The sequence below is a fragment of the Pezoporus flaviventris genome, unplaced genomic scaffold, assembly GCF_033815535.1.
Source record: "Pezoporus flaviventris isolate CSIRO_AGI_PZ_B2104156 unplaced genomic scaffold, CSIRO_AGI_Pfla_v1 ptg000036l, whole genome shotgun sequence".
In the NCBI taxonomy this organism is placed as follows: Eukaryota; Metazoa; Chordata; class Aves; order Psittaciformes; family Psittacidae; genus Pezoporus; species Pezoporus flaviventris.
Window position 1 is genome coordinate 40,399,688 of NW_026892584.1, and position 25,626 is coordinate 40,425,313.

Below are 25,626 nucleotides of genomic sequence, written 5' to 3' on the forward strand. Positions count from 1 at the left end.
GCAGTCACTGGTAAGTGACTCTCTGGATGCTCTGGCACCCCCTGCCCTGTTCATCACACTTTCCACTCCCACATCCGGCACTCTAGACTGCGCTTAAAGCTCTTCACGTCTCCTCACCGTGGAGCGTGAAGAGATGGTGAACTTCCTTGTTTCCTTAATGAAGTGGGTTATCCTCAAGTAGAGCCCTCCTAAGGAAAAGGAGGATAACCTTTGCTATGGCCCACACTGCTCCTCCTGCCAGATTTTTTTGCTTGGTGCTGCTCAGGCATGACACCTGTGTCATTACAGTGCAGCAGGGTAGGGGGAGAGGAAACAAATTGTTTTAAACATGAAGACAAACACCAGTTCTTTCCTCCCTGTTCCTCCTTCCCCCAGAAATGAATGGTAATTGCAATGATACATCATGTCGCTCCTGGCAAGAATGAGTCTTTATACAAGGTTTCTTCTTCATGACAGGTCACAGGAGGCGAATAGCAGCTTTGTAGCATACTTTCTCCTGGTGGGCAATACAGTACCTAGGGGGATGGGAACATAGCAGCTGCGGAGAATGGGGTGAGGAGCATTCCTGGTCTACAGAGGGTGCTATGCAGACATCATACACTTGTACATTGCCCAAACCCAGAACTGCTGCTCGGCTTATCTCTTTATTTCTCAGGGAGTTTCAAGCCTTGGGTTTGCTTGCTGTCCAGTAAGGAGAAGCATTTTCAAAAGCTTTGACTTCTTGGCCCTGCAGATGGACCGATCTCCTGCTCTCTGGGATAGCCTGCTTTGATGTGACCAAGTCCTGGAATTGTGTGAGTAAGGGGGAAATATCCAGTGGTCATAAAAGTGATGAAAGATGTGATTTCCCCCATCCTTCCCCAAAGCCAGTTTTCCATGAATCAGCTGTGTGTTTCCTTCCCACATGCCTGGGTTGAGCCATGGAGGCTGTCATTATAGAGTATGGTGTTCAGCTTGTCCTTGTTTGGCCAAAAGAAGTGATAGTCTGAGTGCCTTCCCCTGCACCCCTTGGCAAACATGGCACCTGGGGAGGGTGGGCCCTGGCAGCAGTGAATGTCAGTCTCTGATGTGTGCTTTCACCTGTTCCTCTGGCTCCCAAGAACAGGAAATGGCCCAAGCCTGGAGCTGAGTTCCAGGCTTGGCAAGGCTGGCAAACACAGAAGAGACCCTGGGGACTTACTTCCACCCCACGGGCTGCAAATTGGTGTAAGAAATGTTTGGCTGCAGCCTGCAGTATCCATTGCAGCTGGTGGAAGTGTGTTTTGACAGCATCACTGTGCTGTGATTAGAGGCAAGAGCTGTTTGCAGACATTGCTATGGACACTCAGTGGCTGCTTTGTGCCAATACAGAAGCTCCCACAGAGGAGAATATTTGGATCAGTCCTGGCTGGTAGAAATGGCATCAGCCTCAGCATACCCTGTGCCATCAGTCAGCAGGAACACAGACCAGGCGTGAACCCTTTCCCCAGCCATTGCCCCTTTAACAGGGGTCCTGGGGTTAGATAGTGGTGGCTGGTAGGTGACCTTCAGTCCTCCAAGAATAAAAAAAGAGATCCTACCCAAGCACAGGTCCTGGATGAGCTGGGCTGGTGAATGCATCCAGCAAGCTGTGGGCTCAGAATCTGAGAAGCAGGCTCAGTTGCTCGCGTCCCTACATCCACACAGATGGAGCTGTCAAGCATCCGTTGTGCGCTGGTTTCCCCCTCTGCAGTGATGATGTGCTTGCTCTTCCCAAGGGCATTATGGGTCGGCAGCCAGCCCCAGGAGAGCAGGCTGGGGAGCAGGGTGAGCCGGCTGCAAGGAATAGAATGTGCTGATCTCCATGTTAGGGCAGCTGCTTTGTTTCCAGGGACCGATTTCTGCTTCCTTTCATTTTTGTTCCTCTCTCCTTGTAACTGCTGGATCCAAATTCCACTCCCATGCACATTCTATTGTGCCTGCCTGGTCCTGGGTGCAGCAGCATCAGTGACAAAAGCTGGGTCAGAGAGGAGCATGCTCTGGCCCCAGGGAGAGACCCACAGCAAAGGCTGGTTTATTCTGTCCCCTCACTCCCAGCAGTAGCAGTGCAGTGAAGAGTTGTCTCCAGTAACACAGGTTTTGCTGGGTTTGCACTCTCCTAAAGACATGGGCCTGCACCTGCACGCAGCACCCCTCCATGCTGTGTCAGAGGACAGGGATGGTGGAGTCCTTCCACCTCCTCCTCCCGCAGACACGTGCGAGGGTGCTGCCGCAGGCTACTCCCTTTGCCTCCGGGCAGCCCCAACAACAGCAGCGTGTGGCTGCCGCGGCGTGAGCTGGGTAAGGAGCACATCAGCTGGGGCCAAAGTACAATCAGGAGTCAGCAGCGGGAGCTTCTCTCTTCCTAGCGAGCTGATCGAACGTACGCCGAGACCATTAGTAGTAGTTACAACGTAGGCGATGCTCTACAGGGAGAGCGGCACAGGGGTACACTCCCCGTGTTCACTCTCGCCACCTGTCAGCAGGGCACAGATGGGTGGAGGGAGGGCGGATGGCAAGGTCCCTTGAGCACCGGGGGCACCGTGGCTCTCACCTCCTCGCTTCCTCCCCCAGCAGCAATTCCCATGGATGCCGAAGAAGCGAGGAGCTTGGGAAGGGAGCTGACAGAAAGCCAGGCTCTGGAGCTGAGCAAGGCTCTGGTCTGTGCTGGGGGAATCCTGCCTCCCGTACTGGTTTGCTCCCTTCTCCCTGCAGCCTCCTCCAGGCTGAGCCCATCACGTGCCCAGGGTGGGCAGGGTCCAAGGTCCTGTAGGGCAGGGGCTGTGGAGGCGAGGGCTGGCAGCCTGCTGCAGGATGAGGCGGCTGTGCTTCCTCCTGGGTGTCCTGCAGCTTCTTGGTGAGTATGCCAGGGCCTGACGGCCATGGTGAGCAGGGGTGATCACTGAGTGACATCTCCATGTTGGGTGTGCTTTTGGCAGTCCCGGTTTGGAGCACAGCTGCAGGTGCTGCCGCTTCAGGCGTATCTCTGTAATGAGAACAGGAAGAGGTACTTCCAGCCAACAGAAAGAAGGCAAGGGAATGCGGCTGGGGTTACTGAATCATGCCTGCTGCACCTCCACAGCTCGGGTTTTCTTGCTCTGATTTAAAGCAAGCAGCTCTGCTCTGCAGGACACGCTCTCTGTTGAATATGCATGTTGCTTTGATGTTCAAGGACTGTGCTTCTCTGGAGACAAGGCTGATTAAATAGCACAATGATATTTCAGGTCTGTGGAGGACTGGAAATGTGAAGTAATGCATCAGTGCAGCTACATGGGGGAAAAGGCTTTGCAATGAGAGATTAACCTCTATGGCTCCTGAGCCCTTGGCTGGAGGAGATGGCAATGCTGTCTGGTGGGGTGGCATGAGCTCACTTGACACAACACCTTGAGGCTGTGGGAACGGGAGGCATGTGTGCAGTGGGACCCGGCTGGAGCTTTAACCTCTCCCTTCTCTGGCTTGCTAGGACGGCAGGGACGCGGGTCAGCCAGCAGGGACAGAACAACTTGCAATTACTATCTGGGCTCTTTATCCTTTCTTAAGCTCTTTTCAGCTCTAAGCCAGCGAAGTGTTTGTGCCCACAACACTGCAGGCAGCTGCTTTGGTCCTGTTCTTATCACTGTCGCAGTGTTTTTCCCTCTCGGTGGGTTTTGAAGTGGATACAGTGTAAGGGGGTGTTTGCTCTGCCGGAGGGCTCATTCAGGCAGCTGGGGAACCTCTCTGCACCTTCCAGCCAGGCTCCAGCCCCTGTTCCTACATTAGGACTTTTCATTCTGGTTAAAAATAAATTGTTTCCTTTTCACTGGGATATGGCTACCTACAGCATATAGTCCTGGTGGAACCCCTGGCAGAGTCAGCCAGGGCAGGTTAGTCCCCAGGGTGATCATTGTGTATGTGGGTTGAACTAAGTAGCCTCTGCAGAGCCTAGTTAGTGCAACCAGCCACATCCCTCCCTATCATTTCAGCAAGCAGGGCCCAGGCTTCTGCAGTGCACCCCCCTCCATCAGCCAGAGTCAATCAGTTCCCCCTCCTTTCCTTGTGCCCCCCTCCCGCCCCTCTCTCCGCTGACCTCCAGCACCAAGTCTGACTCCACTGCCCAGTCCTCTCCGCTACTGGCTTTTACGTATCTGTAGTCTGGTGGGGGGTTCTCCTAAAGAAAAGATGATCCATGTTAAAAGCAAAGGTTTTTTAGTTTTGGTTTTGGTTTTTGTTTTGTTTTGTTTCGTCTTTCCTGTCTCATACCTCACTTGCCCAAAGCCATTTAATTCAGGCTGCTGGAGATTCATCTTCAGCTAGAAGTGCATCATCAGCCTGGGCAATGTCAGGCCAGGGGGCATGTGGCTCCGCTGTGCTCATGCAAACAGAGCAGGTCAGGGTGAAAACCCATCTCTGCCATGTCCTGTCCCCAGCCAGCAGGCTCAATCCTGCAGTGACCCATGGGCACTATCACTGCTGTCCTGGAAAGCCCCATGAGGAAGACCTCTGTTTCCCAACCTGCCACTGCTTCAGCCTGCAGGTCACCATTGAATCCTCGTGATGCAGCCCCGAACATATAAATCCAGCCCAAGTTTTGTGCTACACATCCCATAGCAAATGGTCTCCTCCCTTGGTCCTTGCTGGCTCTTCATGCCCACTCTGTCCCTTTTTGAAACACCAAGGCCAAGGTGTCTCTACACATTTGGTTACCCTGAGTGGCAGCAAAACCCACCACAGTGAATGCTTAGGTACCAGGTGTATGTTATTCTTGCCCACTGCCTGCAGGCCCTTCCTGCCTTCTCTCTGCTTGCCAAGTGTTTGTCCCTTATTCCTCTTCTCACCTGGGTGGGTAAAACCCATCACCCAGCCAAAGAAATCCCCTGTGCAGAAGAGAGCTGAGACTGCTCAGCTGGGAACACACAGAGGCTGCTTCTGGGTGGGAAATCCCCAAATCTGGACCCAAAAGGTCAAGCCATCCCATAATGCATCCTGGAGGGAGCGCATAGTGCCTCTTGTGGACCGGGTTACACTGGTTTCCCTGCTTCTCCCAGCTGCTGCCACCGCCGTGTACAAGCAGTGGATCCCCAACACCAATTTTGAAACCGCCTCCAACTGGGATAAAGGCAGAGTCCCCTGTGCCAGCAATGTGGTTCGTTTTGAGGAGAACAAGGTAATGGATTATTTTAACTTTTTTTTTTTTATTTAATTTTTACTATTTTAATAGTATAGGAAATATTATTTAATATTTCTTTTTTAATATTGTTTTGAGGTTAATTTATTTTTTGCAAAACACTAGCAAGCCTTAGAAAAGCCCTCTTTAATTTTTGCTTTTCGTACAGGTCGTCTCAGTGTTTGTGAGGTCTCCCCACATGCTGACAGACATGGTAAGGCCACGTGTGATGTTGCTGGGACAGCGGGTGAGGGCAGGGCTGGTGCTGGAGTGCTGCTAGCTGGGTGGCATGTAAAACGCCCTCCTTGGGACTGAGACCTTGGCGGTAGTTTGCTGAGGAGTACCAAGCCATGGCACTGCCACCATGGAGCAGGTACTAGCCCCAGGCAGAGGCTTAGTGAAGCTGACATGAAAATATCTTGAAATGGAAACAAGCCGTTCTGGGAAATCCCAGAATGTTGCTTGAGAAATTTTCTTTCAAGAGCCATTGGGGTTTATATTTTTCTGCAGCATTATTTGCCTGGCTGAGGCAGGGCAGGCATGGCACCCTACTGAGATGCAGGTGTTGAGTGAGATGAGACTGGGGCGTCTTGTCTCTGAGGGGTTTCTGAGCAACCCAGTGTCCCCACAGAAAAGGAGCCCTGCCTGGAGCCATGAGAGCTTGGGGGTCTTGTTCCTCATGATTTGGAGAGTCAAATTTATCAGGGGGGAATTAAAGGGAAAAGGAAACCCACTGCCCCAGCACAGCAGCATGGGACAGGTCACTAGTGAGCCCCATCCCAGCACTGGGAAGGCACAGAATGGCTTGGATCCCATTTGCAAAACCTCCTTCCCTGGACAGGATGAACTTGTGGCCAAGTTTTATCTCTCGGTTTTAGGGTGGCTTTGCTCTTTTACAGGCCATTAAGTCTGAACAAGCCCTTGAAATTCATGCAGTGTAATTTGTTCAGGCTGTCTACACCACTAATAGTTTTGATGCTTTAATAATGCCATGTGCTACATTTAATCCCTCTACAAATATTTGCAGGAGTTACTTTATTTATATGGCATTTAAATATGAATTTTTGAAGGAAAGAATGTACTGGGGAAATATGTACAAATATAATGTAATAAATGATGTGGAATTTACCCAGAGAAGAAAAGAGCAGAATTTCACTCCAGTAGATTTTATTCTACTTACAGATGAATGTATAATATTTCTAAAGTACTTTCATCAGATGCCTGAAAAGTGCATAATTACAGAGCAACGTCACTCATTATGGTGTGAGCCTTTCACATCCAAACCAAAAACACAAGCTGAGCAGCCCTGCTACTGGCCAAGGGAGAGGGAGGTGCCACACAACCTTTGCACAGCTAGTGACGTGTGGCTGTGCCAACCATCCACCAGCTGCTCCGCTCATCATGGGCTTGAGCGATGGTCAGGGTGCTGGAGTGGCCCCAACTCATCCCAATCAGAAGATCCAGCAGTCCTCATAGGAGTTCCTGAGGACCCTCTGCTCCCCTAGGGTAGGAGTAAATCACAGGAGCAGCACTGGCTGTGAGAACACAGCACAGATCCACTCCAGCCAGGGACTCACACTGAATTGTGAGGAACCAAGCCTGTCCCAGGCTATAACCCACACCTCAGCTCACACCTTCCTTCAGAGCATCACCACCTCAGTGATTTGTGATGGACTGCCCCAGCAAGTTTCCTAGCATGGTGGCTAATATTTCTTCTTAATTTCAGCTCAGCTGCCTCCCTCCTGTGCACTGGAGTGCTCTGTTGTCACCTGGTGATACAGGGACTGCCAAGGTTAGGGATGAAAAAGGAATGAAACTCAGCACCTGAGCTGGCCTGCTGCTTGGGATGGCAGGAAGTTCGGCAACCGGCTGCTTAGACAATGAATTGGTTGTGAGGCTTTTTGCAGAGAGGCTGGGCTGCACCTGTTTGGCTGCCAGCTGCGCCGCGCTGGAGCATTAATCACTTAAATCAGCAGGAATACATTAAGCTTTGGAGTCACCATGGAGATCCTATACAGCCTTTGACTGAAAAAAAGAGAGAGCGTTGCTTGCTGTAGTAGCGCAGGAAGAAATTCACGACTGGGGAAGGGTCTGGGCACTCACTGACTTGCATGAGGATGGTGCCACTGCAGTGAGTGCAGAGGGGTGAGTGCTTGGAGCCAGTGCCCTGCTGTCATAGGGGCAGCATGAGACCTCCCATCCTGACTCCCCAGCTGAGTGTAGTGAGGCCTGGGGTGCTGGGGGGTCCTCATGTGCCACCATCAGCCCCCCAGACATTGATACTGAAGGAAATACTTCTGTATGGTGAGCCTTTCCACTTCCTTTCCCCATTTGTCCCATCTGGGCACCAGCCAGATGCTGGGGGCTGCTTTGCTGGGAGGAGGCTGGAGTTGTTGGGGCACACAGCCCACCTCCCTGCCTGGAGAAAACCCATTTATTGCCCAGTTCAGTGGTTATTTGGCCTGAAGTTTCAAATGGATCCCTAATTCAGCCACACTCTAAATCCAAATCCATCTTAAACGTGACTTTGAAGCACAACTGTTGTGATTAGGTTGGATTTGCTATGGTATTTAGCTGCCTAAAGATGCAGATCAGTATTTAGCTAGCTTTCAGAAGTAAATCCACAAAAAAGATGGAGGTGCTCAGGGTGGCAGTGCCTGACCTGGGTTCTTCAGAGTGAGGTGGGCTTTGGCTTTGCTTGTCTCCCTCCTGGGGAAGAAGAGGTCCTCTGAGTCTGGCTATGGCTTCGCTTCCAAAGGGAGCCAGGCCAGGGCACAGCTGTGGCTCTGAGCCTGGTGTTTGCCCTGATAACCCCAGCCCTGGTGCAGTTTGTTCCCGAGCCAGCTAGCACTGCAGCATGGGCCAGGGTTGGATGATGCCACCTGCTATTTTTGGGGTGATGGGAGTCAGGTTTAACCACATGGCAGAGCAGCCTCACTTGAACCCCGTGGTGCCAGGGTCAGGGCACTGGCTGTGGTTACTCACCAGCACCCATGTCACCTTTCCAGCTCTGCCCCATCACCGAGCCCTGCCGCAGTGGCAGCAGCTGCCCATACCTCTCTTTGTATGGTGAGGGGCTGCAAAGGCTGCGTCAGGAGTGTGCAGACAGTGGGGTCTAACGAGGGACACATTGCCCAGCATTATATTTTTAGCTGCTTAATTGCGAGAGCAGAATGTACTCAGCTTTGCTGCAGGATGCTCCTGCTTGGTTCCTGGCAGAGATTGATCTTGAAATGCCAATTGCTCTCCAGGGGCACAGGCTCTAATGAATTGCCAGTGTGTGCTGGTCCCAGGCACCGGCGTTTCCTCCTCTTGCTTCCCAAGCCGCAGGGTAATGAGACACCCAGAAAAAGAATTACTACCTTCTTCTGAGATGAAGGTAAAATATTTCACGGGAGTGCATGTGTGTACCAGCACATAATTACAAGCCCGAATCCTGCAGGCTTTCCCCCGGCAGTGTACCTGCTGAAGGTTTGCCCTAGGAAATGAGCGTGGTAAAACAGCCGTTTTACAGCCACCTCCCTCATTTTATTTGCTCCTTGCAGGCTAGTTTCCAGCAGGAGTTATTAAAGCCTGTGATGAGCGAAGCAGCTTGTCAGCATCCTGGACTGGGGTGGATGCTGGGGCAGGTCTTGCTGGGCTGCTCCCCTGCCCACACCTTGAACCAGTTTACAGCTCTTTCTGACCTTGTCTGCCGGGGGAAGTTCAGGAAACTGAGCTGAGCTAACCTGCTGTAGATTTGACAAATGGCTTTAAGCCTCTGTGTGCCTTCTGCATCCATAACTCAAGTGTCTTGGGCTGGTTTACCTTAATGCGCTTTCTGAGGGGGTCCCAATATCCCACTTTTCCCAGGGACACCTGACTTCTGCACATCGCTGGGACCTGTTTGGCTTCGCATCTGGAAGTGGGCACACGGGTCTGCAGTCAACTTAATGGCATTTTTGAGACCCTTCCCTTTTTTTATCCCCTCCATGGTTTCTATTGCTGTCTGCAGGGTGGTTTGGCAAGGGGTGTGCCAGCCAGTACTGATGGAGGGTGACCAGGAGGGGATTTGTGGGGATGGGCAGGGAACCTGATGTGTCAGGCCTCCCTTGTGCCAGAGGACATGGTGGCAAGGCCAGCATGGGCAGGTAATGTGGGGAGCCTATGCCCCAAACCACAGTGTAAAATGTGATGAGCAGACGTGTCAGGGGAACCAGTTCCTGTGTTAATGACAGCGTGGCTGCACTGCTGCTGAAGGACCCTGCCTTGCAGGAGGGGGATGCAGGGGACAGCAGCTAAGCACCCTGTTAGTGCGAAGGGGATGATGTTGAAATGATGGTGGCCTGACTGCACAGCGCTCCTTTGACTGGGCTCCTGCCTGCTCTGGCTGGTGAAAACAGAGGGGTGAATTGCTGCTGGAAGCACAGCAGGGCTGTTGTGCATCTTCTGCCCACCAACAATGAGTCCTGCAGAGAGGAGCAGTAGCTTCTGTGCCCTACTCCGCACTGTGCCACCCTGCCTGAGCATGATTTCGTGGGGATAAAAACTGTGTTTCTTGCCTGGTGTCCTTGGGATGCTAAAGCCCCACTCTTCATGGGAGCATATGTGTGGGCAAGGAGTTCTTGTAGCAGCAAGGTCCTAGTCCAGCAACAGGTTGCTCTCCTCAGCTCTCCTAGAGGGATCGGGGTGGCTGCAGGTCATTTTGCCCTGCTGGCCCCTCCGGTGGGTTATCTGAGATAGCTGCTGCAGAACTGGGGACCATGGCAGGGGCGGGCAGGATCTGGCAGCAGTTTGGAAGTGCGGAGTGGTGCATGTGGCTGAGGGGAAGGGTGCTGGCCTGAGGGTGCAGGTGGGAGCTTCACCTGGGCAGGAAAGTGAGCAAATGAATCCCCACTAATGAGCCCAAGAAACCCTGCGGCGAGCGAGCCCCTGGCAACACTCCAGCGCCATCAGCAGGATTCACCTGTGGATGCATCTGGCCCGGAGCCTCCAGCCAGCAGCTGGATCCCACCCAAGGGCCCGCAAGCCCAGCTGTGCTCAGCTTCCCCATGGCCCAGATGGGCACTGGGAAACCTCCCACTATTCCCCCCCGTGGGCAGCAACAGGCACTTCTGCCTTCCTGCCTGCTGCCCCGGGTGCTGTCTGCGGGCTGCCGCTGCCCCAGCAAAGCAGGGCTGGGAGAGGTGATACAGAAATCCTTTTCCCTGCACATAATGCCTGTGGTGGGTTACAGTGCTCCGTGTTGGAGAAATACCCCCTCTGCATCCTACCCCAGTGATGTTTTTTGATGGGGAGCCACTGGCCCCATCTGCGAAGCTGCTCCCCGGCTGGGTGCCAGGTGATGGGATGTACCCAGGAGCCCTGTGCAGACCCAGTGCTACGGACTGGCTCGCTGGTGCACCCATGGGTGCAGGGCTGCAGAGCCCAGCACACATGGTCAGGCTCTGCGTTGTGTGATAGGGATGGTGGCACTGTCTCAGCCAAGCAAGGAATTCAAATGCATTTGTGCTGTGAATTAAAACAAGGCTGGGGGAGGAGCTGGCTGCAATCACCAGCATCGCTCACCCGAGTTCAAGGCAGAAGTGCTGCTGCACTTTTTCCTGCTCTGTTGATGATGACATGCCAGTCACACTGCTGCTGTCAGTCATCTCAGCCTGGTGCTTATGAATTGAGCAGAGCTGGGATGTGCTGAAGGCTGATTCAAAGCCACCCACTTCAAAAACCACCTCTCAGGTTTATTTTTCCTTCTGCATTTCGGAGGTTAGTTTCATTTTCACTTACTGATTGGGGCCATGGGATATTTTCTCAGTGGTCCAACACTGCGGTTGTAAATGTGATGATTCTGTGCTCAGAGCCACATGGGGTCTTTCCTCTTTTGCTGACTTCAATGATAAAAATTATGACTCTTTCAGTTGTCATTACACTTGATAATGATGACTGAGGAGATAAGTCATTTACCAGTATCAGGGATGGGAAATGACTAATGGGATTCTAAGCTCACTGTATTAATGGCCCTTGAGGTTGGCAGGAGCACGAGAAAGCAGATGAAACTGCCAGCGTTTTGGCTCGGGTCCTTTGGTACATGTCATTGCTCAGTTCAAAATGTACTTGGAAAGGGACCCAGTTTTTATGCAATTTATATACTAAACTCCCAAATGCAGAAAGCCACTGCCCAACCAGAGTCTCCATTGTCCTCTGCAGAAGCTGAGATGCTTAGCTTACGGTAGGCAATAAGAAAGGGCAAACTACAAAATAAGATCCACTGGGTGACAGAGCCACTTCTGAAACGCTTCCCAGTGGTGATGCTGGTCATGGATGCGCAACGCTTCTACCTTGGTGGGCTGGGAGCCGTAGCTGCAGGGGCCAGCCTCAGAAATTCCTGCTATGAAGCAGTACAGGACTCTTCTTGCACTCTGTGTCTGTGGAGATGAGGTGACTCCATCCCCCACCTTGCATTGCATTATGTTGCATTTTAATTCCAGGGCTGGTGGTAACAGCGTTTGGGAAGTCCCAGAGTGTGGAGAGGTCAGCAGCTGGGACAACATATGTGCTGTGGGACCCTTATCTCCCTCACGCTCACACTCATGTGAACAGCTTCCTCTGGGCTTGGGAAGTCCAGCCAGCCTGAGATTTTGGCCTTGATAGTGGAGGGGGCTGCATCTTCTGCAGGGAGCCCAGAGGCCAGTGTCTCAGAGCCCTGCACAGGAGCTGCAGGCAGGGGGCGGGTTCAGCAAGAGCGTTTTCTTCCATCTCTGCCCACGGGCAGGACTGGGGCCATGCAGTGCTGATCCTGTGCCTGCTCTGCACACATCCCAGAGCCCGTTCACCTGGGCCTTCCCAGGCACAAGAGGATGCAACCTCAGCTGATTGTCGGACCAGCATCTGTGCATCTGTGTGTGCACTTGTGTATCTCTAACCAAGCAAGCCCACTTCAGCTCTTGATCTTGCCATTCTGAACTCAGCCATGCTGTGTGAATCCTTACCAGGTTTTCCTTGCTTCGCTATGTGCATAATGCATGCACATGATGCTCGTGCATTGCTCCCTGGAGCTATGTGAGTGATGCAGCTTACAAATCTAGGCACATACTTGTCTAAGTGTTGTCTCTGTAGCTTTTTTCTTTCATTCTAGTTAATTTGTGAAGATCTGAATGAACAACCCCATGGACAGGAAAGCTCATTGTGTCCTGCATGGCCACCGCAGGGCGTTCAGGACGCTCTGACCCACAGCTGTAATCAAAGTGTTTGGTAACTGCAGGGAAAAAGCTGTCAGTCTCTTTAAGGCAAGTATGAAAGCAGGGGCTTCTCTATCTAGTGGTCTTGATCCAGCCACAACACTCACAAATGCCAACTTCTGCAGCTTGGGAAAGCAAGCAGAGGCCAGCCAGTCATGTTCCTGCTCCGTCACCCATCTCTGTCACCAGCAGCTCCTGTCTGATGTTCTATTTCCTCCACTCAGAGATCCTTACAGCCACAGGCTTGAGTGCTCACAGGTGACTGCTGTGAAAAGCTGGTACCCAGCACTGGTGACATGATCTACTGCATCCCATCCAAAAACCCACCCTCATCTTCTCAGCTGGACCCCAGCAGGCAGCTGGCTACCCTCCCTGCTTGGCCCCATCACGCACAGCAGGCTTCAGGGCGGCAACCTGCACACTGAGCAGGAGTCAGCAGTGAGCGAAATGGCCCAGCAGGTCTGGGAGAAGGCAGGTGGCTGGCAGTGCTGCTGGTACCTGCCCTGGGTAGAGGTGTTAGCTGACTGCTCCAGAGTGTCCCACCACCCATTCCTGTGTGGGTTCACAGGAAAACAAGCCAGGGCACTTGTGAAGCACTCTGTAAAAGAAGCTGGTAGCATAGACCTTGCCCAGCTCAAACAGGACAAGTCCTGAGCATCAAAACGTCACTAGAAACAGCTTTTATATGTGCAGCTAAAGGTCATGTTGCCATTTGTATCCTGGCAGGCCTTTCAGCCTTTGTCAGTGCTTCAGTATTGGAGAAATCGGCTTTACTCAAGAGTAATAGAAATGCAAAGAACATGATGGCATGGATTCCAGTTAGGCGTAACACATGCTATGGTCTCATAGGCTTCTCTCTGGCTGGTGAGGAGACTCCACACCCTTGTGGGAGACATCGTTCAGACCTCAGCTATTTCCCTTGTCATCCCCTCTCGTCCAGCCCAGCATACAACATTGCTGGGTCTGGGGCAGATGGAGCACAGGAGCACTGCAGGGCTCTTCTCGGTGGCATCTGCCTTCTGTTCTCTACCCTGTCTCCCAGTTCCTGAGCCAAGAGGGGGGCTGGGCTATGGCCTTCAAAGCACTACACCACCAAGGCACTAAACTTCTTAACAGTCGCCTACAGCTTGGGGGTGAGTAGCCTTTTCCCATGTCCACCTCCTGCCAAGGCAGTCCCTGTGTGGGACAGAGTGCCCGAAGGACAGAGAGCTATTGCAGCCACTGGCAGCAGTCATTCCTAAGTCTTGCTTTCTCTAACCCACATGCATATTTAAAGACCAGTTAAGTAGATGAAACCCTAAAATCCCATCTAACGTGCTTCTGCCTGAGCACAGGGACCCAGTGCATCAGCAAAACGCAGCCCGGGAGGGCTTCCAGCTGCTGCCCAGGGAGTGATGTGAAAACCCTGGATAGACTGAGTTAGAGAAGGGAGCCATGAACATCACTCACTCTTTGACATGGGAAAATTATCCTGATTTTGCCTGGGATGGAGTTAATTTTTTCTTAGTCGCTGGTACAATGCTGTGTTTTAGATTTAGTATGAGAGTAATGTTGATAACACACTGATGTTTTAGTTGTTGCTAAGTAGTGCTTAGTCGAAATCAAGGGCTTGTCAGTTTCCAGTGCTCTGCCAGTGAGGATGGGCACAAGGAGCTGGGAGGTAGCATAACCCGGGCAGCTGACCCAAACCAGCCAAAGGGATATTGCATACCACAGAACATCGTGGTCAGTATAGAAACTGGGGGAGTTGGCTAGGAGCCACCGATGGCTGCTCAGGGTCAGGCTGGGCATCAGTCAGTGGGTGGTGAGGAATTGTATTGTGCATCACTTGTCTTGGGTTTTATTCCTCTCTCTCTTTCCCCTATTATTATTATTGCTATTGTTATTATTGAACTGTTCTTGTCAACCCATGGGTTTTACTTTTCTCCAGTTTTTCCCCCATCCTAGTAGGGGCTGAGGGAAGAATGAGTGAGCGACTGTGTGGTGCTTACTGCCAACTGATGTTAAAACATGACAAAAGTATTGGGATAAAACCTGACTTTCTCTCTGGCCATTTCTAAATGTAAAATAAGATGGGCTGGGCTGAATAACCTATTGTGCTGTGAATGAGACCCCTGACAGTTATTTGCCAAGGCCTGCCCTGGGGTCGACAGTGCTGGCTGGTGACCTGGATGGCCATAGCAACTTGTTGAAAGAGGTCCCATGGCAGAGCTGTGCCTGTTGAGGTTTGTCCTTGTGCCCCTTAGCAGAAGCTTGGGCAGGCTGAAGCCAGGCAAGTGTGGTGACCATGACTACCTGCTGGTAATGACTTACCCGACAAGGAGAGAGTCTTGCTATGGCAGTCTGTGTCAAATGCCACTGTGTGTTTTTCTTAGCTCACGCCAGGTGCAAACCCACTAGCTGACACCTCACCAAGCATTGCTTGGGCCCCTGAGTTGTTTTCTGTGGCACAAGTGCAGCCCTCAGAGGTGGAAACCTGTTAAGCAAGAGAGTCTCTGGGCACTTGCAAAGTAAGGTTGGGTTTTTCATGGTATGCCAAGGTATAAAGTTATTCCTGAGCTTCTGGGAGTGTGTGCAAGGGGAAGGAGCCGTCAAAAGATCTTAGTTTGTTTTTATCCTGTTCTTGCTTCCCTGAATGCTTTGTGCTTTTCTATGTTACTGGAAGATTATGTCAGACTGCCTCTCCCTGTTGCAGCATCCCCACGGGTTAAAACAGGAGCTGATATTTTCCCATAAGAGTGGGGCATGGTGAGGGTAACACCTAATGACTGTAAAGTGCTTCAGACAGCAAGTGTAATAGGCAGCCAAACAATTAGCACTGTTATTTGGTTACAAGCCTGGGTGGCTGGCAGTGGGACCACACAGTAATACTCTGAATCCCTTTGTCTAGTACCTGCCCCTGAATGGAGAGCTCTTGCTGGCAGATGGTTCGGGATTCGCAGCTTTCGATGGCAGCTGGGATCCAGGCTGTGACTCAGGTATTTTGTGCCCAGCCCACTCACCCCTGAGCCTGTGATTAATCACACAGATTCAGCCCAAACTCTTTCACAAAGGTCTTTGCTGTCCCACCTCAGAGCAAAGTGAATCATTCCTCTTTCAGTACCTACCTTTTCTTTGATGACCTCCCTCACATCAGATCTTCTTTTCCTGCTGGATCACCTGTCTTCTGAAAAAGTAATTATGCTAGGCAAGCCTTTGAAGTTGTAGCAGAGAGGCAAATATTGTTTGTATGTTACCCAGACTATTAAGCATGTAGCCACATCAAAGCCCTCATTTGCTTTGCCATGGTACTTCCAAAGAAAACGGGTTAGGCATTGCACTCAAGTGAGCTGAACCATGGCATCACAGCGAGCAGGCCTTTGGCCCAGTGCCCACAGGCATTTTGGCATGAGCGCATCCTTCCCTCCCCTCTTAGCCTTCAGTCCATGTTTGCTGTGACTGAGGCAGCAGGTTTGTTTCATTGGTGCCTATTATTAGTCTGAAAGCTGTTTGCTAGAGAGATGTACCTTGGGTATTTATGAGCTAACTAATGCTTTCATTGGCAAATATCTTTTTAGTTCAGCTGCAGGAAAGGAAAAGTCCAAGCAGAGTGGCTGTGCCCTGACTGGCAAAAAAAGAGGAAAAAGAGAGAAAAAGCCCAAACAGGTTTGCCCAGAGGAAGGACTATAGCATCAGGCTGCCTGGAGCCACTCTGAAATCCTTTGGGTCTGTTGTCCCCATCAGGGATGCTCTGGCATCTGCACTTTTCCTGCTGACCACATATGTAATGCTCCCATGAAATCAACAGGCATTTCTGGGGCAACTTTCACAAATGGATTTTTTTTTAAAGCATGCTTTTAAAACAAACACAAGTAATTCGGTCAGTAAACACCCTCATGCTAACTGAACTGGTGAAGATTCAGCTGTTGGGGAAGGGTGAGGAGGAAGCAGGGAACTGCATGATGATACTAACTGTGACCAGCAGGGAAATGGTTAATGATTAAATAATTGATGGTTAAATGGGGCACTGGTTTTGGGGTTACCTGCTGCAGGGAAGAGGGCTAGTCACATTTCTGTGGGCCTGACAGGCTGCTTGGAAACTGGGACATGAATTATCCATTTTTATCCAGTTTAGCTGTTATTCAACATTTGGGCAGCCGTTTTCTTCTCTAGCCATAATGGTGAGCTTTAAAAAAAGGGGAGGAAAGATGTCCAGGCTGAACTGCTGAGACACCAGTCCTGAGTGCTGGGAAGCTTTGCCAAGCTCTGGGAAGTGCTCGTGGCAGCTGCCTGGGAGGGCAGTGCCAGAGTCAGCCCTTCTCTCCCTGCCTGCAGCATGAGCTCCTCTACTTCAGGCCAAACAGTGCCTGGTTTTACCAACCTAAGTGCATCCATTTGGGCTGTGATTTGGGTCTGGGTCATGCTCAGCCTTTCCTGTTGCTTTTCCAGGTGCAACAGTGAGGTTTTCTGATGCCGAGCACTACACGTGGTTCGACCCCACATTGTGGCAGGCTGTGTCCCCCAGTGGGGAGCTCGAGTCAAGCAGGCACATCTTTTCTGTGGATGAGGAACGTGTCCCGTGCCGCTACGATGATGTTGTCTTCCAGCCTGAAACCTCCTTCAGGGTAAACGTCGACTCATCACAGCAAGTGATTCATCTCCGCAGCATCTCTCTCATGGGTCAGGTAATGTGGGGATGATGGGAAGCCAGCTTGATGCCCCCTTGCCACAGCCCCAGAGCAGGTCAGAAGAGGAAGGGCCAGCTGGGGATGGAGTCACAGCACTGTGCAGGGAGACGGGGCACTCCCAGGGTGCTGCAGCTTCATGGGCTGCTGCTGCTGCTGTGGGTGGTCTCAGTGTGTTTCCTCTACTGTTTTGTTACGCCTCCCTCCCTGCAGCGTAGGAATACAGGCTGTCTCACTATTCACATTTAAAAAAGACCAGCATGCACGGGTCAAACAATCACCAAATGGCAACTTCTCTAGCGCCCAGGGGCTGCTCTGTTCTCAGGCCCATGTCTGCAGCCCCACTGTGCAGGGACCCTCTAGGGACACCTCCATCCTGCCCTGACCCTTAACATGGCCCATGGCCCGACAGTCATCTCCCAGCTTTGCTTTAGTGCTGGTCTTTAATTGATTGGAGGGATAATTATAGAAACACTGGCGGCCTGCTGTGCTTCAGCCCTGGAATCAGGCACACAATGAGCCTGGTGCCTTGCCGGTCAGAGGAGTGAAAGATCACAGGCACTGCAGCAGTAAACACAGGCTCCTTCCAGGAGGGAGAGATGCAGCAGACATTTCATAAGTTATTTATTATTTCTGCTGCTGTGCTGCCTGGGATCTGCCATTCTGGGGCCAGGCATGAGGTAGCTGCTTTTCGAGTAATAAGCTAAGTCGGGGTCCAAGTGAATGCAGGCGGGTCTGGACAGGGTATCCCCTCGGGCACACATAGCCCCAGGGATGCAGAGGTGGATGCTTTTGGGTACTTGGAGTGATGCTGGTCACACTAATGCCTGAGTACTGCCCAAAGGCACATCATCCGCTACAGCCACCCCACACAGACTGTAGCTGTCTGTGCCCCTGGGAGGAGGCTGCTGCTGAGCAATGACATGGAAGGAGAAGGTGCTTTTTATTGTTGTGATTGTAGTGTATTTCCTAAAACATGACCTTATAAGCTACTTTATCCCTTTGTAGCCAGCCCTTGCACTCCTTGCTCTGTGTGGCCTATTTTTACCTCAGGGCTTGAGAGATGCTATTATTGCGCCAGGGAATGGAGAAGCCTCCTGTGGAACACAGCGGGTGAGGGAATTACCAGTGGCTTGGTAGGACAAAGCTAGTCAGTCCAGCTCAGCCTTTGCTAATGCCAAACCCACTGAGATGCTTCCTAGGTTGAAGGAAGGCACCTCAGATCCAGTAATTAAAAGCTGCTAATCTGAATTCTCTGAGCCAGCAGACGGAGGGAAAGCAAAATATCAAGAAAGCCCAGCCATATCATAATTTATCTGTGGCCTTTTTCTTTGGTTTTAAATTAAAGAGGGCTCTTCCTTTGGCCCCGTTGAGGAGCCTGAATGGGTGTATGTCAGGATTTTCCTGCTGCACTCACTGCCTGCGATGGAGCTGGCTGTCACATGTGTCACTGGGTGCCCAGTGGCACAGTGGGGACAGCAGTGGGATCTGCCTGGTGACACTCACCAGCTTTGCTGCTCCTCCCCACGCAGGAGCTGAGCAGCCCTGAGGCCTGGGCCAGGTACCTGCAGGCCCCCTCCGCCGCGCTGCAGTTCCACGGCAATGGCACTCTGCGGGTGACGGGCTCTGGCTGTGTGGACAAGTCCGGCTGTGCCTGCGGGAACACACTGGTGAGTCCTCCCATCGCAGTTTGGGGGTGCCAGCGTGGCTTGCAGGGCGAGGGACTGACGCTGCCCTGCTCTTCTCCAGGATGGCCACCGCATCTGCGCAGCCCTGCTCCGGGCATCAGGAGGGCAGTGCCCAGCGGTAGCCTGCCGGAGCCCTTTGCAGCCCCTTGGCCACTGCTGCCCGATCTGCGGTGAGTGGGGGGCATGACCCTGTTCCTGCCCCCTGCCTTTTCCCTCGCTCCATGGGGGAAAGATGGGTGCAGGGAGTGCTGCTGGAGTTTTGCTGTATCAATCACTGCTCCTACAAGTCTCATCTACATGCTATCTGTAGGCATCTCTCTGAAGAAGCAGCCTGGCTTTTGGGAGCCTTTTTGGAGTGCAGCCGTTTGTCCCTGCCTCCGGTTTATCCTGTCAGGATGTCACAGCTTGTCAAGCTAATAGGGCTCTGCTGAGCCTATGCAGTGGAGAGCACTCAGAGAAAATGCACCTTTGTCACTGTAATATCAGCTTTTCAACAGCAAGTTTGTTTCATTTCATTTATACTAGAAACATGCAGATTGACAATGTTCCCTCTGCAATGGGCACTTCTACATTTATTTACCTGGAAGGTTGCTAAGGAGAATTTTTCATGCCCAGTTGTACTTAGATATTTGGTGTATCACGTTTGGTATATCATACCAGATTCATTAAAATGGCACCATATGTTCCTCTGTCCAACATGCTCCTAAAAGCAGAGCCCATTAAAGCCTTTAGGAGCATTTTGTACTTCAACAAATGCTTGGTTGCACTTTTTCCAAGGAAAATACTTGGCTCAATTTGTGCAGTCCAGCTGTATGGGGAGCGCAAGTGTCCCTTCCAAAGCTAGGGTAGCAGTGCTGAATGGCAGTCTTGGTGACAATGTCATGTCTGTCTGTTTTTGTGCTGCAGGAGCCACCATTAACCTGGATTTCACACCTGATTTTGACCTGCAGAAGTACCAGAACAGACTGAGCCAAGCCTTGCTGAGCCAGGTACATCAGCCTGCTGGACTGGGAGGGGCTAATGGAACCACAAGCCACCAGCCATGTTTGCTGGTGACTCGGTGTTGGGGGGCTGTCTGGGGGTACATGCAGCCACATCAACTCACAGGGCTCAGCCTCACTCCACACCACACTGCAGGGCTCACCCTCATATTTGGCCTCTTGGATGTGCCAACTCGCTATGGGGGCTGCCGCAGCCTCCCTTGCCCCCCCTGCCCCTGCGGCCATGATGCACCTCTCAACACAGCATAGGAACTTCTGCTGCCATTTGGATGGGGAAGGCTGCAGGGGGGCTTACTGGAAACTCTGGTCTAGAAAATACAGGAAGCCAGCCAGGAGGTCAGGTCTAGGTAACATGGCAGGTCAGCACATGAGGGTCATACAAACCTGAAGCAGAGCATCCCATGGCCTGTGGGAGATGGTTCCCAGTGCTGGGCTGCTTTTTCATTCCCCAGTAGGCTTGGGTGGGTAGCCAGCACTGAGCAGTGCTCAGATGCATGAGGCATCCCTCCATGCTGCTGCTTGTCAGACACAGCATGATATCCTTCCTCCTGGCTGGGAGCTGTTGGGAGGTGGAGGCGTGTTCTGAGATACACTGGGAGGATCGATACCAAAGTATTGCTCTATTGATCCTGACCTGAAAGCCTGCTGCCTGTCCTCCTTACAGCCACACATCTTAATACAGGTTCAATGGGTGTGCTCCATGAAATTGCTTTCTCAGTGCACTCGCCTCCGCAGGAGAACGCTGCGTGCTGGGTGCTGGTTACAGCTTGGAAGGGAGGGGAGGTATGAACCTCTTACTTGGGAAACACAACAGCACTGTGGTAACAGGGATGGTAGCTCTGTGATGGGGCTCATATGAAGATTTATAGGTGTGCCCTGATGGTGCATCCATCATGGGTGTCTGTAGAGGTGACTAATTTCTGCCTGCCACTCTCATGGACTTTATGTGTCCCCTTGTGTTTTGAAAAGCCCAAGTACACTGGCATGCAGATGGCCATATCCAAGGTGCAAAAAGAACAGACATTCCTGGGAGTCATACCCCGAATCTCCACTCCTGTCATCCAAATTGTGCTGATCCAAGAGGGAACAGGAGTGCAGACCAGCAGCACTGTGGAGCAGCTGGCAGCAGACATCATGGAGGACATAGCACAGCATGGTAACACCACTGTCCTCGCATTGTCCTTGCAGTTGTCCCCCTTTGCAGTAAACCAGTTTTTTTCTTATATTTAAGTTGAATTTACCATATTTCAGTTTGTGCCCATTGCTTCTTGCCCTGTCACTGCCTGGCTCAGCACTCCAGCTGTGTGCTCCAGGGCAGGGCAGAGGGGAAGGGTCCCTTGAACTGCTGGCAACCCTCCAAGGATACTCTTGTCCTTCCATGCCATGTCAGCTTGGTGCCCACTAGGACCCCTCTCTGCAGAGCTGCTTTCCAGCCAGAATGTTGCATGTGGAGGCAGCCATGTAGGCTGGCAGACACGTAACCATGTAGGTGGCAGTCAGGAGACCTGGTGGTTGCTGTGTGGGTAGCAGAAATACAGGGGCTTATCCCTGTTGAGTCCACCCAGCCGTGTATCCTGTTCCGAGGGAAAGGTGCTCAACCAGACAAGCAGTGCCAGACCCAACTGCAAGCTCCCTCTGCCCTGTGTGTGCATTGGTGGTGGGGTGCGTTGCCCTGTCCAGTCCTCACCCCTGTTTCTTCCTGCCCTTTCCCAGGTGAAGCACTTGGCATTTCAAGTGGCAAAATGGAGGTGGCCACTGGCAACACTTTCAGCGAGCAAGTGGGGAGACATGCATTGAGCAGGATCACAATGGGGACAGTCCTGGGCCTACTCTTCGGTCTCCTGTTCCTTGGAGGAATCCTCTTTCTCCACAGAAAGGGAAAGCTAAGGTAGGGATGAGTCTTCTGCAGCCTAATGCTAGGCTTCTGTTTGGTGGCAGCTGTTGCCCCTGGCTGTCCTTCCAGAGGCACACAGTGCTGCCCAGAGCTCCCACAGTGGCAAGGCCAGGCAGCATGCTATACCCAACATTACCGGTTAGTAGAATCACAGAATGGTTTGGATTGGAAGGAACCTTAGACATCATCTGCTTCCAACCCCCTGCCATGGGCAGGGACACCTTCTACTAGACCAGGTTGCTCAAAGCCCCATCCGTCGTGGCCTTGAACACTGCCAGGGATGGGCATTCACAGCTTCTCTGGACAGCCTGTGCCAGTATCCACCACCCTCACAGTGAAGAACTTCTTCCTCATATCTAATTGAATTTAAACTATTTTAGTTTAAAACCATTGCTCTCATTGTTTCTCATGGTTTATTGGAGGTGAGGTGGCTGAAAGGTACTTGTGTACTCTTGGACTGGTCTTCAGTCTCCTCCATGGCTGGGAGGCTTGGCTTCTTGGCTGCTTCTTAGTGTGGTGCTGTGTGCTGTGGTGGGAGCAGGGCTGCTGCAGCTGCTGGAGGTGTGCACAGCCTGGTCATGCTGCCTGGTGACATCTGTTCCTTGTAACCATTAGTTTGCAGCCCTGGGTGGAGGCTGAAACTGACAACTGCTAAATAGAAATTCATCAAAACAATTCAAAACACTCATGCTGCAGCTTTGTAGCCATGAGAAGGAGTGACAGCATCCAAAAGCAAACGCAGTTTCTGGAGCATCCCTGGCTCATCCATCCTGGTACCTGACCACACCGCAGCTGGGAGCTGGTCAGAAATACCCCTTCTCCATCATGTTTCCCCATCACAGCTTAGAGACGGGCTCTGGCAGTGAATAGGGCGTCCCAAGAATGCCCATAGCAGGCACTCAGGGCACCCACCTCTGCTCCTCACCCATGCACCCACCTTCATGTGAAGGGTTTTGCAGGGTTTATTGTTGGACATCCTTGTGCAGGAGGCCATGGGCTGAGCGGCAGGCAGGCAGGGTGGACCCTGAGTGGTTTATAACCAGGAGGTGGGAAAGTGCACCGATGTCTGCCAGGGGATGCTGAGCTTCCTAGTACTCTCGCTGGGGAGTCACAGGCTCACAAGTCAGGTTGTTTCTTCCTTCCCAGTTCGACTGCCGGTGTTTTCTTCCTGCAGAGCAGTGGCAGTGGCCAGGGATGCTTGTCCTGCCGGTCAGCACGTGCTGACATGGTATTTCCTAGCAATAAACCTGCGCCTTCATTTAATTTCTAAATAAAACTCCCAGCCCCATAATCATTACTTAATGATTTGTCTTCCACTGACACTTACTTGGACACTGGACAGGTCTTTGAAACTAGCTGTGTCAGCAACAGGAGGGAAGTTCATGTAGCTACAAGAGACAGAGCTGAACCTGAGCCCAGGCCATGTCCCCAGCCAACCCGCTCTTGCTGCATGTCCCTGGCTGGCTACGGGGCAGGGCCCTTTCAGGCAGTGCTGCTGAGCATCATGGAGGCATCAGACATCAGCAGGGATGCTGCAAATAACACCAGAGGCTCTGGGAGTCTGCAAACAGTCTGTTTCCATGCAGTGGAGTGGCTGACCATCAGCAGAACAGCAAATTTAGCTAGTTTCCACCCAAAAGAGCCTGGCACAGCTTCCCTGCAGATAGCACAGCTCCTCTGATTGCATACATAGAGACTGTGGTCGCAGTGTTTCAATACTTGTGGGCTTTCAGGACCAGTGGTGATGTGGGTGGAGCCACGCTGAGCCCCGGGAGCCTGGTTCAGGGGATGATTCTCAGCAACTGGAACCCTTAGGATAAGAGTAATGATGAAAATAATAAAAGTAGTGATGGTGATTAAGATGATAAAATGATAACATGATAAAAGTAATGATAAAAGCAATTAGTGTTTGTTGAGATTGCAGTGGGAACAGGTGTTGGCTTTGTGGCAATTCATTTTAGGCCAGGGGGGGAGGAGAGCGATGGCTCTGAAGTGAAGCTTGTACTAGGGCTGTCTGCCTCTGACAAACTTCTCTTCAGCATGCAGGTCCCAGACCTCCAGGCTTAATGGTTTCTGCTGGATATGGCAGCTTTTCCCTGTGAAACAAATATCCCATTTCAAAGATATCCTGAAACTTTGCCACATATTTTCCCACCTACCTCTTGAAGATGCAGCGTTTCAGCCAGGGGAGCTGCTGGAACAGAGGGGATGTGGGTGAATGATGCCCAGGTCTCTCCCCAGGTTGCCTGCCCTGCACCTTCTGCAACTCTGGGACAAAGTGGAGGAGCCAGCACTCCCTGCACCAGGCAGTGAGAAAGGCTTCGACAACCCCATGTTCGATGTGGTGAGTCCAGTGCCCGGGGACAGGGATGCTCCTGGCTGTGGGCAGGAGATGGCAGGGCCCCAGCCAGGACCTGCTTGCATGCCAGTGAGGGTGCAACACCGGGTGCAGAGCACTTGACAAGGGTTCCTTCCCTGGCAGGGGTGTTGCTTCCCTTTCCCATCAGTTGCTTTTTCCTCCCATGGTGCTGCAGGAGCCACCAAGAGCTGACCCTGGAGAGGAAACACCGCAGGAGATGGCTCACAGAGGCCACCCAGTCTTCTACCTCAACCCTCTGTACGATGCAAATGAGACAGAGACCTGATGGTGTGATCTTGTGCTGAGGCATCTACCACCTCCATGGGGACACCACTGCCTCTCCAGCCCTCACATTGCTCTTGGGGAGATATAAACCACAAGCAGATCCCACCTGAATAAAAGTGTCCTCATGGCAAAGGAAATCTTCGCCATTAGGGCTCAGCCATGCATGCACAGCCTCCTGGTGTTGCTTCTGGTTTTTAAACACTGTTTTGTAGGTATCGGTCATTTTTTAGACAGTTCAACACTGAGATTTGGGTCTTAGGTGATATGTGGGGAAGTTGGAGTCTAACTCAGCATCCTGTGCCTTAGCCAGCCCCATGCTGGACTTGCCCAGGGTACACAGCAGGCTGAAGGGTGCATCCGTGGGTGCATTATGGAAATCCAGTGCTCAAACATTTAAAAATGTAGCCTGGAGCCTTCAGGGTTTGGACCCATTATTTAGGTTTAAAAGGAGATCATTTTGCTTTCCAGCAGCATGCTCAGTGCTGGGGGATCTCTCTCCCATTCCCTGGGTGCTGGCACAAGGCACAGTCCTAAGGAAACATTTTTCTCCCCATCCTCTCCACTGATGCCTGAGCTCTGCACCCAGGCTGACAGCTATGAGACCCACTTGGACTTACCTGGGGGTTTATCATGTTACTTCCTTTGGTGAAAGAGCTCATCTTCTGGTGGCACAAGGGGTGCCGGGGCTCCCTCAGAGGGATGCAGGCACAGCACACCGGCTGGGGACAGTCATGCTGGCCTGTGTAATGAGAGTCGTGGCAGTGGCACCAAGAGGCCTCGTTAGTGGCGGTGTCTGTGGCCTGGCATGTGTCTGAATTGTGTGCCTGCAGTGTCAGGCAGCGCTTCATTACGGGAGCAGGTCTGATGGGTGAAGTGGAAATTATGGAGATGTATGCAAATTTATGCAAATTTACACTCTGCTGGGTTTTCAGTAGGGCTTGTTGGCATATTCCATAAGGAAGCAGCTATTTTAAGTTTATTATATTTTGTTCTAGTCTCTGGAAGACATAATCCCTTCTCAAAGGCCTTGGAATTCATCATTAGGCACATCAGAGCCCTAGAGAAGGGTGATGGGTATCATGTGGCAGTGAGACCATCCCTGCCACACCCCTGCCCCCAGCAAGACCTCCGGTACTGGGCAGTGCAGGCAGGAAGGACACAGACTATGAGCCACGCAGGGAACAGGACCATCTCCATAGCCCTGGTTACTGCTGTTGCTTTGCAAGCGGGGCAGAGCTGGGGCTGGTAGGAGGTCCGTGCTCCTGGGCACACTGATGGGATTTCACCATACATATCTCTATTTGAGGTGCCCCTCCAGCAGTACTGGGGTGAAAAGCAACTTGCCTGGGCAGGAGCTTCTGCTGTGGCTGTCAGGTAGTTG

At 51.9% G+C, this 25,626-nt stretch overlaps 1 protein-coding gene across 3 annotated transcripts; it reads left to right on the forward strand.

Moving 5' to 3' along the window:
* The first annotated feature begins 2,565 nt into the window (after positions 1 to 2,565).
* AMN (amnion associated transmembrane protein) lies at positions 2,566 to 24,409 on the forward strand. Of its 3 annotated transcripts, none has more exons than XM_061464052.1 (12): positions 2,566 to 2,854; positions 5,022 to 5,140; positions 5,310 to 5,354; positions 15,245 to 15,332; positions 16,783 to 17,018; positions 18,551 to 18,688; positions 18,768 to 18,876; positions 19,613 to 19,695; positions 20,677 to 20,863; positions 21,421 to 21,595; positions 23,831 to 23,945; positions 24,136 to 24,409. In XM_061464052.1, exons 1-12 carry the CDS (start codon positions 2,812 to 2,814, stop codon positions 24,244 to 24,246), a joined length of 1,449 nt encoding a protein of 482 aa, XP_061320036.1. In that variant the 5' UTR covers positions 2,566 to 2,811; the 3' UTR covers positions 24,247 to 24,409. The 3 variants fall into 3 exon arrangements, with proteins under 3 accessions (XP_061320036.1, XP_061320037.1, XP_061320038.1); XM_061464053.1 differs by having other exon boundaries at positions 2,576 to 2,854; positions 23,843 to 23,945; XM_061464054.1 differs by lacking the exon at positions 2,566 to 2,854 and having other exon boundaries at positions 5,042 to 5,140; positions 5,310 to 5,513.
* The last annotated feature ends 1,217 nt before the right edge of the window (positions 24,410 to 25,626 follow it).